The 13714-nt window shown below is 36.8% G+C and overlaps 1 protein-coding gene across 5 annotated transcripts in view; it reads right to left on the bottom strand.

Annotated features, from left to right (window-relative positions):
- The window catches only part of BTLA (B and T lymphocyte associated), a 70960-nt gene that overhangs the window by 17775 nt on the left and 39471 nt on the right, over nucleotides 1-13714 (bottom strand). For all 5 annotated transcript variants that reach the window (XR_015724204.1, XM_045785201.2, XM_045785200.2 and 2 more), the window contains 2 exons: nucleotides 7814-8137; nucleotides 494-529 (listed from right to left, as the gene is read on the bottom strand). Coding sequence is in view for 4 of the 5 variants with exons in the window: in XM_045785201.2 (XP_045641157.2) it covers nucleotides 494-529; nucleotides 7814-8137 (360 nt within the window). In the remaining variant the exon portion in view is untranslated. The remainder of the gene's footprint in view (nucleotides 1-493; nucleotides 530-7813; nucleotides 8138-13714) is intronic.

Here is a 13714-nt window from a genome sequence, read left to right as displayed (position 1 = left end):
ACTGACAAGTCATGAAACAATTTAATAGATCACAAAAAACGTTAGAAACAGTCGCAGCCAAATAGGAAAATATCAGAATGCATCACACATCATTAATTTTGTATATATGTTAAATTTTTTTATGCAGGAAATTTTTATTCCTAAATAATAACCTCATTATCTGTTTGCTTCCGCATGTGCTTAGTTTGAGGTAAAGGTGGTCAGGACTATTGAGGCTGGGCAAACAGCGGTTAGGTAATTCAGACTGGTAACAAACGTGGCATTGTTTACGCTGCAGCTGCTGCTTGGGTTAGGACAGCAGCCAAGTCATTACCAACGATGACAGACACAGCTGTCTGGGGGAAGGGTATGGATAGAAACAGGGACGAAAGTTCCCACATAGATAACCTAATACAAACAAATCCACTCAGTTAGGAAAATCCAACTTATATTATTTTTCCAACCACCAAATAATCTATTTTGCTTAATTTTATTGGAATAGTTTGATACTTACTTATCAGAGGGTATTCTGAATTATTTCTAGTCCATTCTGAAATAGAAAATCAAGATAAAGAAGTAAAATTGGTTGTAAAAACAATACTCAGGTGTGTCCAAAGTCAGAGCTAATCTCTGAGAGGACTCCTATATTTGCACACTAACAGAATCCAGTAACCCAGCTCAAAGGAATTTGGACAATTTGCAAATCATCACCTCAAGATCATGGTCACAAAATAAGTCTCTGGGTTTATTTTGAGGCTTGAAGAAAGACTGTAAATACAAACTTTGTCTGCTTTGATTCCCTCTTTCCTATTACTTAAGTATAAAGATAGAATACAGCCTGTATGTCACCTTCTGGCTTGGAAAAACAGGACGTTCATTCAGCAGGTGCTGCAGGTGAGTGTGGAGAGCCACAAGGAAAGGATGCTTCTGATGACATGCTGAGTATCATTCTGAAACAGATGGTGCCTCTCACTTCCTGCCCACTAATACCACCCCTGCTTTTCTGCTGAGAGGAAGACGACCTGCCCTTGTGAAGTTCCTAATCAGGGACTGACCAAGGGCAAGTTGGGGAGGATGGAGTTGCGGCCAACGTACATTCCAGTGACTGTTTCCCAGCTCAGTCAACTTTTCTCCTGGTGCTTTGCTTTGCAAAGCATTTTTCTTCATTCTGGGAGAATGTTGCTTTCCCAATAGCATCCAAGCCCTGACTCTGTCACAGCCCTGTTCTTACATGGACCAATTCTTTTTTTTTTCATGGACCAATTCTTAACTTGAACATAAAAAGGAAAAGAGAGTCAGATACAAAAACAGGAAAATTCCCAATAGCCCCTAAAAAAGATATTTCAAGGGGAGAAAATGAAATATTTTTTATCATACCTCCACATTGTTTTTATGAAAAGCATCATCCTTAAACATAATTTCAGAGTATATTTTTCTCCTTCAGTACTCAGTTCACTGAGTATTCCCAGGTACAGAAGGAAAGGAATTTTTCTTTGACTCTTTCCCTATTATGTTTGTTTTCACCACATCATACCCAGTTCAAAGCCAATTCTGAAATAATTAATTTGGCCTTTGTGAAGGAAGCAAGGATGACCCAGAAAAATATGACACAGTTTCTGCTTCCCAGGACATTATAATTCTTCATGGGATAAAGAACATTTCCACTCATTACTACAGTACAAGGAAATGTCTGATAAATGAGAGGCACAGAACATAATGGCATGAAATGTGCTAGAAAAGAGAAATCACTTTGCCCAGGGTGAACCCTGGAAGGCTTCATTAAGAACTTGGGAAATGAGCTGGGCTTGACAGGAAGGGCAGAATTGTGGTAGGTGAAGGCAGATGAATGGATGCCCTATGAATGGTGAGAGGAGCATGGTGAAGACATGTGATGGCAGGTAGGGCTGTTTGGGCTAGAGCAGAGACTCAAACTGGAGTCCAGAAACAATCCAGAAAGGTGGGTGGGGATGGACTGTGGAAGGCCTTGAATGCTGGTTAAATGCGAGCCCAACATTGGAAGCACTGAGGATGCTCTGCCAAAGACTCAGTAGAGAAGTGGCATGATGGGAGAAATTTATTAGGCAAATTAAGTGTATTAGGAAGATATTTGGCTGAAATGGACCAAAATAGGAAATACTAAAGACACAGAGCCCGTTTGGTTGATTGGAATATTTGGAGGGAAGATAATGAAGGTTTGAGATGCTCATGAAGCTATAGGAGGGAGGCAATCCCAGACTGAAGGTTGCCGACAGACAGGAGCAGAAGGCCAAAGCAAAGTCCTGGGGAATCCCCCTGGTTAGGAGCATGAATTCACGAAGTGATAAGAAAGGTAGGAGGGTACGAAATTAGGAGACTAGAAATCTCCAAAGGGAAACTTAAAAGGCCCTTCATGTCTCCTGTGTTGTTTTCCCTCTCACCACTCCATCTTTATCTCTCATTTCCAGTATGATCCTAACAAATGCATCCCCCCAGGGCACAGGGATCACAGGTATCAAGGGAGAAGCAGCCTCTCTTGCTTTTCTTCTCTTCAGGCCCCTCCTCCCCAAGGGAGACAGATTATTGATCCTAATTTTAGCCCCAACTTAATTCTTAGAACAGGCACCTTTACACACTTTACAAACTGTGCAACCATCTGTAGTGGCCATGGAATGACCCCAATATGGGGCAGAGGAGACACAGTAACACCCCTGGGACACTTCCATGTCAGAAGTCATTATTGGCTTGCCCCTGACACTGGTTAAATTCCTCCCTCTTGTACAGAAGGGGATTGGCTCCCACGAAGGAAGAGAGAATTACACAAGAAGGCAGCTTTTTCAAGGAATGTGAACTCAATGCCACTGCATTTAATTTTATTATACATTATATTAACAAATATTATATAAATAATATAGTAGTGTTTAATTGTTGTATATTTCATCATATGATTAATATCCTGGGAGTAATGTTTTGCAAGTTTGGCTCATTTTTATCATTTATTTTGCCAGTTAAAAAATTAATACTTCTTTAAAAATTCAATATCTCATCATGTGAATTAATAGTGCAATTTTCTCCAGAAAGCATTCTTTCCGTAATCTTCAATATAAGCTTCTCCAGGTTGTTAAAGGCAATTGTTTCACTTTGCATAGATTTTGTCATTTAATTCATTTAAGAATTATAAAGAAATATTTATTCAGCACCTACCATGTGCTATACACTATGCCTTCTATTTGTAGAGAAGCAATGATGTTTAAGACACAGCTGCCATTCCAAAGTGGTTTATAAGCCAGTGCGCAGACAGTTGCTGGCAATTAGTTTTGGTTTTGACCCTACATTTGCAAAAGCAGATAACTCTGCCATAAATCCCTTCTACACTTCCAGGTTTCATAATAGAGGGTTGCAGCTAGCTCTAGAGTACTGTACATCCCCTTACTAGGCTGCTTTCAGAGGTCTTAAAGTGATTTAAAAGATTTTAAAGGGATTGAAATGGATTCCTTCATTGGGCTACTTTAAGGAAGTTAAAAGACTAACTCCAAAGTGTGCATTCATATGAATGGTGTCCATAGAAGTAACTGCCTAAGTCTGCATGTAGATTTCAGACATGCTGCCAGTGCACCAAAGCTCTTTGAAACTTCTCTTCTGCAGTAATCTTCAAGGTCAGTTTATGGGCCACAAAACAAGCTCCATTTCATTTCTTTTAATTAAAGGGTGATATTCTTTGATCCAAGTATTTTTTTATCTTGGTAAAATACATATTAACATAACTATTACTATTTTAATCATTGAGAGCATACAATTCAGTGGTATTTAAGACATTCACAGTTGTGCAACCATCACCACTATCTAGTTTCAGAACATTTTCATTATCCCCAAAGGAAATTCCATACACATTAAGTGGTTACTCCCCATTATCCCCTTCTGCCAGTTCCTGGTAACCATTAATTACTTTCTATCTCTATGGATTTTTCTCTTCTGGGTATTTCATATAAACAGTCATACAATAGTAATCTTTTGTGTCTGGCTTCTTTTAATTAGCATAATGTTTTTGAGATTCATCTATTTGTAACATATATCAGTACCTCATTCCTTTTTATGTCTGAATAATATTCCATTGTATGGATATAACACATTTTCTTTACATATTTATCAGTTGATGAACATTTGGATTGTTTCCACTTCTTGTTTTTTGTGAATAGTGCTGCTGTAAGTATTCATGTACAAGTTTTAATGTGGACATATACTTTCATTTCACTTGGATATCACTGGGTCTTGTGGTAACTATGTTTAACCTTTTAAAGAAAGGTTTCCAGACCTTTTCCAAAGCAGCTTAATCATTTTACATTACCACCAGTGCTAGTATAAGAGTTTCAATTTGTCCATATCTTTGTCAGCACTTGTTATTTTCCATTTAAAAAAAAATTCTAGTAATCCTAGTGGGTGTAAAGTAGTGTCTCATTGTGATTTTGATTTGCATTCCCCTAATGACTAATGACATTGAGCATTCCTTCATGTGCTTATTGGCCATTTATATATTTTCTTTGAAGAAACGTCTATTCACTCTTTCACCCATTTTAATTGGGTTGCTTATCTGTTTGTTGTTGAGTTGTAAGACTTCTTTATATATTCTGGGTACTAGTCCCTTATCAGATATACAATTTTTAAAATATTTTCTTACATTCCATAGGTTATCTTTTCATTCTTTTGATAGTGCCCTTTGATGTATAAAAGTTTTTAATTTTTATGAAGTACAATTTATTTATTTCTGTGTTTATGCTTTTGATGTTATATCAAAAAAACCTGACAAATCCAAGATCGCGAAGATCTACTTCTGTGATTTCCTTAAGGAAACATTGTATTAATATTTTATGCAAACATATATTTTATTATTTTAGTTCTTATATGAAATATCTGATCCTTTTTTACTTATTTTTGTATGTTATATGAAGTAGAGGTCCAAATTCATTCTTTTGCAATGGGTATCCAATTGTCTCAGCATCATTTATTGAAGAAACTATCTTTTTCCCATCTTAATGCGTCTGGCAGCCTTGTTAGGTCAAGTGGCCATCTCCTTGTGGTTTTGATTTGTATTTCCCTGATGATGAGTGATGTTGAGCATTTTTTCATGTGTCTGTTAGCCATTTGTATGTCTTCTTTAGAGAAATGTCTATTCATGTCTTTTTCCCATTTCTTAATTGGATTATTAATTTTTTGGGTGTTGAGTTTGATAAGTTCTTCATAAATTTTGTATACTAACCCTTTATTGGATATGTCATTTGCAAATATCTTCTCCCATTCCATAGGCTGCCTTTTAGTTTTGTTGATTGCTTCTTTTGCTGTGCAGAAGCTTTTTATCTTGAACCACCTCACACCTGTCAGAATGGCTAAAATTAAAAACTCAAGAAACAACAGATGTTGGTGAGGATGCAAAGAAAAGGGAACCTTCCTACACTATTGGTGGGAATGCAAACTGGTGCAGCCACTCTGGAAAACAGTATGGAGGTTCCTCAAAAAGTTAAAAATAGAACTACCCTACATCCCAGCAATCACACTACTAGTATTTATGCAAAGGTTATAAAAAAACTTATTCATAGGGGTACATGTGCCCCAATGTTTATAGCAGCATTATCAACAATAGCCAAATTATGGAAAGAGCCCAAATGTCCATTGACTGATGAATGGATAAAGAAGGTGTGGTATATATATTTAATGCAATATTACTCAGCCATCAAAAAGAATGAAATCTTGCCATTTGCAATGATGTAGATGGAACTAGAGTGAAAGAAATCAGTCAGAGAATGACAAATACCATATGATTTCATTCATATGTGGACTTTAAGAAGCAAAACAGATTAACGTCAGGGAAGGGAAGGAAAAATAAAATAAGATAATAATAGAGAGGGAGGCAAACCATCAGAGACTCTTGACTACAGAGAACAAGCTGAGGGTTGCTGGTGGGGAGGTGGGAGGGATAGGCTAAATGGGTGATGGGCATTAAGGAGGGCACTTGTGATAAGCACTAGGTATTATATGTAAGTGATAAATCACTAAATCCTATTCCTGAAACTAATACTACACTATATGGTAATAAACTTGAATTTAAATAAAATCTTGGAAGAAAAAAAAGCTAAACAAACGTCAATTGACCAAAGATGTATGGATTTATTCTGGATTCTTAATTCTATTTTATTGATCTGTATATCTATCTTATGCCAGTACCACACTGTTTCAATTATTGTAGTTTTGTAGCAAATTTTTAAATGAAGGAGTATGAGTCCTCCAACTTTGCTCTTCTTTTGCAAGATTTTTTTTTGGTTATTTGGGTCACTGCAACTGTATGTGAATTTTAGGATCAGCTTTTTCATCTATGCAAAAAAAAAAAGTTTGTTGGGATTTTGATGGGAATTATATTGAATCTGTAGATCAATCTGGGAAATATTAAGTCTTTTAATATTTTTAAGTCTTCCAATGTGACTATGGCATGTCTTTCCATTTATTTACCTCTTCTTTAATTTCTTTCAGCCATGTTTTGTTCAGGGTATAAATCTTAAGCCTCCCAGGTAAATTTATTTTATTCTTTTTGAGGCCACTACAAATAGAATTTTTTTAAATTTCCTTTTCAGATTGTTCATTGCTAGTGTATGGAAATACCACTGATTTTTTTAGCTGATCATACAACCTCGTTGAATTTATCTATTAACTCTAGTAGCTTTTGTGGATTTTAAAGGATTTTCTATATATAAAATCATGTCATCTGTGAATAGATGTAGTTTCACTTCTTCCTTTCCAATTTGGATGCCTTTTATTTCTTTTTTCTTGCCTAAGTGTTCTGGCTAGAACTTCTAGTTCAGTGCTGAATAGAAGCGGCAAAAGCAGACAGCCTCATCTTCTTCCTGTTCTTTTTTTTTTCTTAAGATTTTTTTTTCTTTATTTATTTGAGATAGAGAGCACATGAGTGAGCATGAGCAGGGGGAGGGGCAAAGGGAGAGGGAGAAGCAGGCTTCCTGCTGTGCAAGGAGCCTAATGTGGGGCTGGATATGGGGCTGGATGTGGGGCTTGATCCCAGGACCCCAGAACCATGACCAGAGGTGAAAGCAGATGCTTAACCAACTGAGCCACCCAGGTGCCCCTCTTCTTCCTGTTCTAAGAAGAAAAGCTTTCAATCTTTTACCGTGGAGTATGATGTGGGATTCTCATAAATTAAACATGTTCATTTATTTTCTTCTATTCCTCTCTGTTTGCTTTCCATGTTTTATTCAGTTTGGTTTTGCCCAACTTAACCTCAACCTATTCTCCTGATGTTTGAGCCTATTGAGGTCCTCCAGGAGAGACTGGGAAGGCAGCTAAAGCTATGAACATCCTCAAAACTCATCAGGGAGTCAGGGTTATTTGTGGACAGTTTGTTCTCTGTGCAAACTATGAATTACTAACAAGTGTATAATTGTCTGAGCACCACAAATATAGCTTCAAGGATTTATTATCAGTAAAAGTCAAGAACTGGTAAGTGGAGGAAAAAATAAAAGGAAAAGATGACAAAAAACAGAGAGCTGTCTACTACTATTGGTATTCACTTGATAATTTTTTCCATATTTCAGTGATCTACTTTTGGATTTATCAAATAAATGCTATACCTTCTAAAGGCAAGAACAGTAACTTTTATTATATTTTTTTCTCTATTTTTCTCTACCTCGCCCCAAATTTACACACACGCTTGCTCACATAGATTGCAATCTGCAGGAGTGTGGCAACTTTCCAATTTACATGACTTCAGTGTCTAACATAATCACTTGAGAATCTGGGTCCTCCTTTTCCTTAAAACATGATGAAAAAATATGATATAGTCTTGGTGTGTAGAACTCACCTGTCACATTAATGGTTACTGAATGGCTTTCAACAAGTCCAGATGAAAAATTTGCAGAACAGCGGTATGAACCAGTGTCACCAGGAAGTATGTGACTAAAATGCAGAATAAAAACTGAAGTATTCTCCTTTTCATTCCAAGTTGTGTATCCCTGAAGTTTATACCCAAGAGATAAACAGCTTTTTCCTTCAATCTTGCACCAGATCACAGTAGGTCTGTTAGTACAGTATTTCACAGGGCATTTCAGATCGAATGAATTCCCTGCTGAGACAGTGTATATGGAATATCTCTTTACATACAGTTGTTCATTACATGATTTTTCCCCTGAAAGATGAAAACAAAATTAAAATCAAATATGCTCTAGAAAGACCAGTTATTTGCCACTCAACTGTTTCTGCCAAAGATTTCTCAAGTATGATTTTATAATTCTCCCAGATACAATTTTTCTTTTCTTTTCTTTTCTTTTTTTAAGATTTTATTTATTTATTTGACAGAGAGAGAGAGTGCACATGCAGGGGGAGTGGCAGAGGGAGAGGGAGAAACAGGCTCTCCACTAAGCAGGGAGCCTGACGTGGGGCTCCATCTCAGGACCCTGGGATCATGACCTGAGCCAAAGACAGATGCTTAACTGACTGAGCCACCCAGGCGTCCCCCACAATAACATTTTTCAGTATATTAACCCTTATTAGCAGAGTGTCTGGTACATAGTAGGCACACATTAAGTATTTGTTGAAAAACAAATTTCCTCAATTGTTCAATAATTTCCTCAATTTCCAAAATACTACTGATATTTTTATTATTATAAAATTTTATTTTATTTTATTATTTTGTAGCTACTCCAATGGTAGCAAATAATAACAATTTCTGGTCAATAAATTATTATATTCCAGGGGCTGTTCAAAACACATTAAATAGGGACACCTGGGTGGCTCAGTCAGTTAAGCATTTGCCTTCTGCTTGGTCATGATCCTGGGGTCCTGGGATTGAGCCCCACATCAGGCTCCCTGCTTCTCCCTCTCCCTGCCCACCCCCTGCTTGTGCTCTCTCTCTCTCTCAAATAAATAAAATCTTAAAAAAAAAACATTAAATATTTCAACTCATTTATTCTTCACAACAAAAAAAATATATTATTATGACACCTATCTTACAGGTAGTAAAACATTTGCCTAAAGTTATATATTAATAATTAGGAGAATCAAGACTTAAACTCATACTATAGTCCATTAGTCTATAATTCATTAACCATTACTCTGTTATTGTTTCTTGAGTAGTAATCACATTTTCTATTACTAGCTCTGCTATGTTCCAGTAAGTGGGAGGGAGGAACTTTTGTAGACAACTATTTCCCTATTATACTTGGCATTAGAAATTTTCTTTACTTGTTTCTCAAAGGCTTTAGTGCTGCCTTGAAATTTTTTCCATGACTTTTTCTATGTAGGACACATGCAACTCAAGATAATTGTTGGAAGATAGGATGTTCTGACATAATATGAATGTTTTGTCTTCCAAAGGCGGAGGAGGAACAGTGATGCACCTCTTTTGGAAGTTCTGCCTTTTGGCCTAACATACAGGAAGTTGCCTCCCTTTGTTTTGGTGGGGAGAAAAAGATTTTTTTTTTGGAAAAAGATTTTCTGTTATCTTCTATGAACCTTCTGTTAGTAATTGTCAATTGCATATAAAATCTGCAGCCAAGAAAAAAGAACTTTTAGAATTATCTATTATTATTGAATAATTTCTACTACCCTTAACTTACCATGGAAGTATTTACCTGGAAACCTCTAGGATGTAACTGAGAACCAAGAAATATGAAGAAGTGTTCTCTAAACATGTAAAAATAAATATTTCAAGAACGCAAACTCATCTCACTTTATACATAATCCTTATAATTCCATTATCATTTCTTAATTAGCTTAGAGAGCATAATTGTATTATATAATACAGAGTAATAACTATATTCATAATGAGAAGGTTGAATCAACAACAAAACTTTCAATTAGGCTTAATGTATCCATTTTTTGAAACAAAGAAGAGTTCAATCCATTTTACAAAGAATTTCATCAGAAATGGTTATGTCAGAAAACATTTTGGCCTCCAAAGGGGCAAACTTCAATTACTTAGAATGTATATTTATATGAAAGTATTCATTCTTTGATAATTGTTGGATTATATCGTCCCTTTGGAGACTCATGCACATGAGCAAGAAAACGGCACCAATTTATGACAACCACTTAATTTTTTTTGCATCAGTTACATCACGAGTGTATTAAATCATAGAATATTCTACTATTGAACTGACCCCTTGTGCTGGTAAAACAAAATAACTACAATCAGTCAGATTCTTTTTAGTTAAGAATTCTATAGTGGTTCATACCTTTTTATTTTTCCATTAGAGCTAAGGTCTTAAGAGTGTTTTCTCTTTAATTTCCTTTCCCTACATCCTTATGGTTTTTTTTTTTTTCTTGGCTCTTTCTTACCCCATTTTGAACTACCCTCTTAGCAATATATCAAATACATCCCCTTCATTAATTTCTTTCACTTATCTCCAGGCGTTCTTCTGAACAGATGTATGGTCTCACATCAGCATAACTGAGACAATAGCCTTAAACTCTCTTTTAAGGACAAAGCAGACTGAGGGCGACTCGGATGTTGAGGTGGAGGACACAGCTTTTGGCCCTGCTTTGCACATGCTGCTCTACTTAGCTGAATGTTCCACTTTATTTCTACACCCTTGCCAGCATAAATATTCTCATTTTGAGCTATTTCCTAACCTCCAAAAAACCTCTCAGTATAATTTCTGTTCACATCTCATCAACCTCTGTTCAGAAACTGGATTGAGTTTCCAGGAACCAGACTGAGAACTGTGGAGAACTTTTAGAAACTTGCAAATATTTATACATTTATAAATGCATTGAAACTCAAACGAGTTCACTTTAATTCACTTTAATTCACTTTAATTCAGTTGCTTCCAAAAATTCAAAATAAAAATGAAAGCAAACTAAAAGCCAAGTTATAAGGATGAAGTTCTCAAAAACTTGAAGAGAAAGGGTAAGATAATTTACCAAAAGGAAGTGCCTAACAATGTAACACCTGGATGTGGTTAGACCTGCAACAAGAAAGCGAAGAGGCCAGAGGCAGAAAAGCCAAGTGAAACTCACATTTCCAGAACTCCATTCCCCCCACTAAAGTTAATAGACTACCTCAGCCTCCTAACTTCCCTTTTCATGTACCTGGATTTGGATAAATCAGCCAGTTTATGGGGCCTAGAACTGAGTGCCAACACTGTGGAAAACAAAAAGAGGCCTTCTGGCCCTCAAGGAGCTTAACATTTACTTGTCGAGACGAGATTAACTGACAAAGCCACTTTCCCAGAATAAATTTACTATCTACCACTCTTTTTATCTTCAAATTTATCTGAGCTGAAAGCAGGGCTCAGAGGGACCCTGTATGTCCTTGTATGTTAGTCGGTAGGGAGTATAGAAATAAATAAGACAAGGTGTCTTCCTTCAAGGGGCTTGCCTTCTAATGGGAAATAAAGATGCTTGACGGATGGGAGAATGAAATAACACTATAAAGAGGTGCAGACTTAGCTTGGGTGTGCAGAGGATTAACCTCAGCTGGGACTATTGGGAAAAGGCTTAATGGAAAGGTTATACTTGAGCTGAACCATAGTAAATGAGTAACCCTTTGATAATCAGAGCAGTGAAAGTGACAGGGGAGATATTTTAAGCCCGAGGACAAGGAAGGGCAAAGGCAGAGAAGCCAGGAATCTCATGGCAGATTCAGGGAATTGATACACACCTGATCATGGGTTTCTCACATAGTGACATGGAGACCACAGGTTGTTTCAGAATAAAGGCGGTTAGCATTAGGTGGGCCACGTTTAAACTCCGCTTATTCACCACGAGAAAACACAGAGCCTGATTCTTTTGGGGTATTTATAAAAGTCATGTAAATACCTAAAAACTAGAATATTCATTCAAACATGGTTACTCAAATACTAACACGTTGTGTGAAGTTGAGATAGCCACCCAGTCTCCCTGGACCTCAATTTCTGTAAAACAGGATGAAAACAGGAAAATTTTTACCCACCATCCTCCCCTATGCAAACGTATCCACAACTTCACCTCCTTCAGTGTGTGACTGACACAATAAAACCAGGCCTAAGTCTATGTTGCCTTTCCATTTAGCCATCAGGCTGTCACCCAATGCTAGCAGCACATGTGAACATCCCTTCTAGTCCCAGCCTATGTGGCTATGTGCGTGGGGGGAATGCACAGAGCAGGGGTAGGAAAGGAGGAGAGCTCGCTGATGGTCCTGACCACATCACTGACTCCCAATGGTATTATGGAAACATCGCTGTGGTTCCTGCATATTCTTATCAGCAGGGTGAGGATCACTGGCTGTCATGTTGGCTGGCACAGAGATTCTTCTTGAATGTTGGAATGAATAGATGAATGCAGGCTTGCCAACAGGCATTAAAAGTCATCAAGAGGACTGCTCTTTGTTCAAAGAGGGTATTAATACTTCCCATCCCCCTGAGACTCAAACAGATGTTTGTAGCGCAGGAATGCTGCACAGAGCTAAATGGCACAATTCTAATTCTTCATCAGACAGCCATATTGACACTTTGCAGGACACTTTGTCCTGAATTCTGTACGGCTATTTCATGACATTCAGGAAATCAAAAGTGTCCCCGAGGGGTTTGTCTTGTCAAAAAAGCATTTTCTAAAGAGAGGTGAGGAACCCAGTTGCTTTTGGATGGGATGTATCAACCAACATTAGTTGTTCTGCTGTTATTCTCAAACATTGATAGCTAATGGTAGGGAATTTTCAATGCTAAAATAATTCAAATAAAGATATGCAGTGAAAGGATGAAACCTCTACCATCCTCTGGCTTTTGTATGGTGAAGTATCCCTTTTTAAGTCACTAGAGGTTTCAGAAGACTTACATTTTTGTTTTTGTTTTTTAAGATTTTATTTATTTATTTGAGAGAAAGAGAGCAGGAGCAGGGTGAGGGGTGGAGGGAGAAGCAGTCTCCCGGCTGAGCAGGGAGCCAGATGTGGGGCTGGATCCCCAGACTCCATCATAATGTGGGCCGAAAGCAGATGCTTAACTGACTGAGCTACCCAGGTGCCCTGGACGACTTATATTTTAAAAATCTTTATGAAAGCCATGACTGTTTGTTACAGCACACATATTCCATGACCAGGGTATACCTAGTATATTTGATGCCCAGAGTGCACCATTTCTAACAACCCCCTCCTCTGTATGGAAAAATATTTTCAGAGAGCATGAGTTGAAACGAACAATAAAATGGCCATAAAAGAAATACAGACAGTGAATATTTCCTTTCATTGAACTTTATACATAAAACCATGGAAGTTAAAAAAAATTTTTTAAATATTAGAATCAAAAAAGGAAAAGTGCACGAAATTACTTATTTAATAGTTCCGTAACTACTGAAACAGTGTGAACTTTGATCCTTTAGTTACAGTCTGATATAGTAGTCGATATAAATAATTTTCCAGTAGCTAATAAATGAATTTTATTAGAACTGAAATTGTCCAAAAGGTACAATTTAGGCAATTACTAAATTGCACCACAAATGTGAAGCTTTATTTTGATTCATTCTTTAATTTTAAAACAACACTTTAAGTAGAAGAACACATTTCAGTTGTATAGATATTATTCAATAAAACATGAAGTTTTAAACTTCAAAACTAAAGTTCATACCTGAAAACAAATTACACCACACCGTTTGTGCTGTTTCACTTTTAGATTTTAAACAAATAAATATTCGATGTGGTTGCACAGAATGAAAGCAATGGAATGGCTCACATTCTGTTTCTTTGGCTCCATAGTTGCTGTGGTGGTGTTATTTATTTAAAATCTGTTGAAAT

This window comes from Ursus americanus, chromosome 4 (genome assembly GCF_024610735.1).
Source record: "Ursus americanus isolate L20-20 chromosome 4, mUrsAme1.1.p, whole genome shotgun sequence".
NCBI lineage: Eukaryota > Metazoa > Chordata > Mammalia > Carnivora > Ursidae > Ursus > Ursus americanus.
Note: the sequence above shows the minus strand (reverse complement) of the source record. Positions and strands in the feature narration are given on the sequence as shown.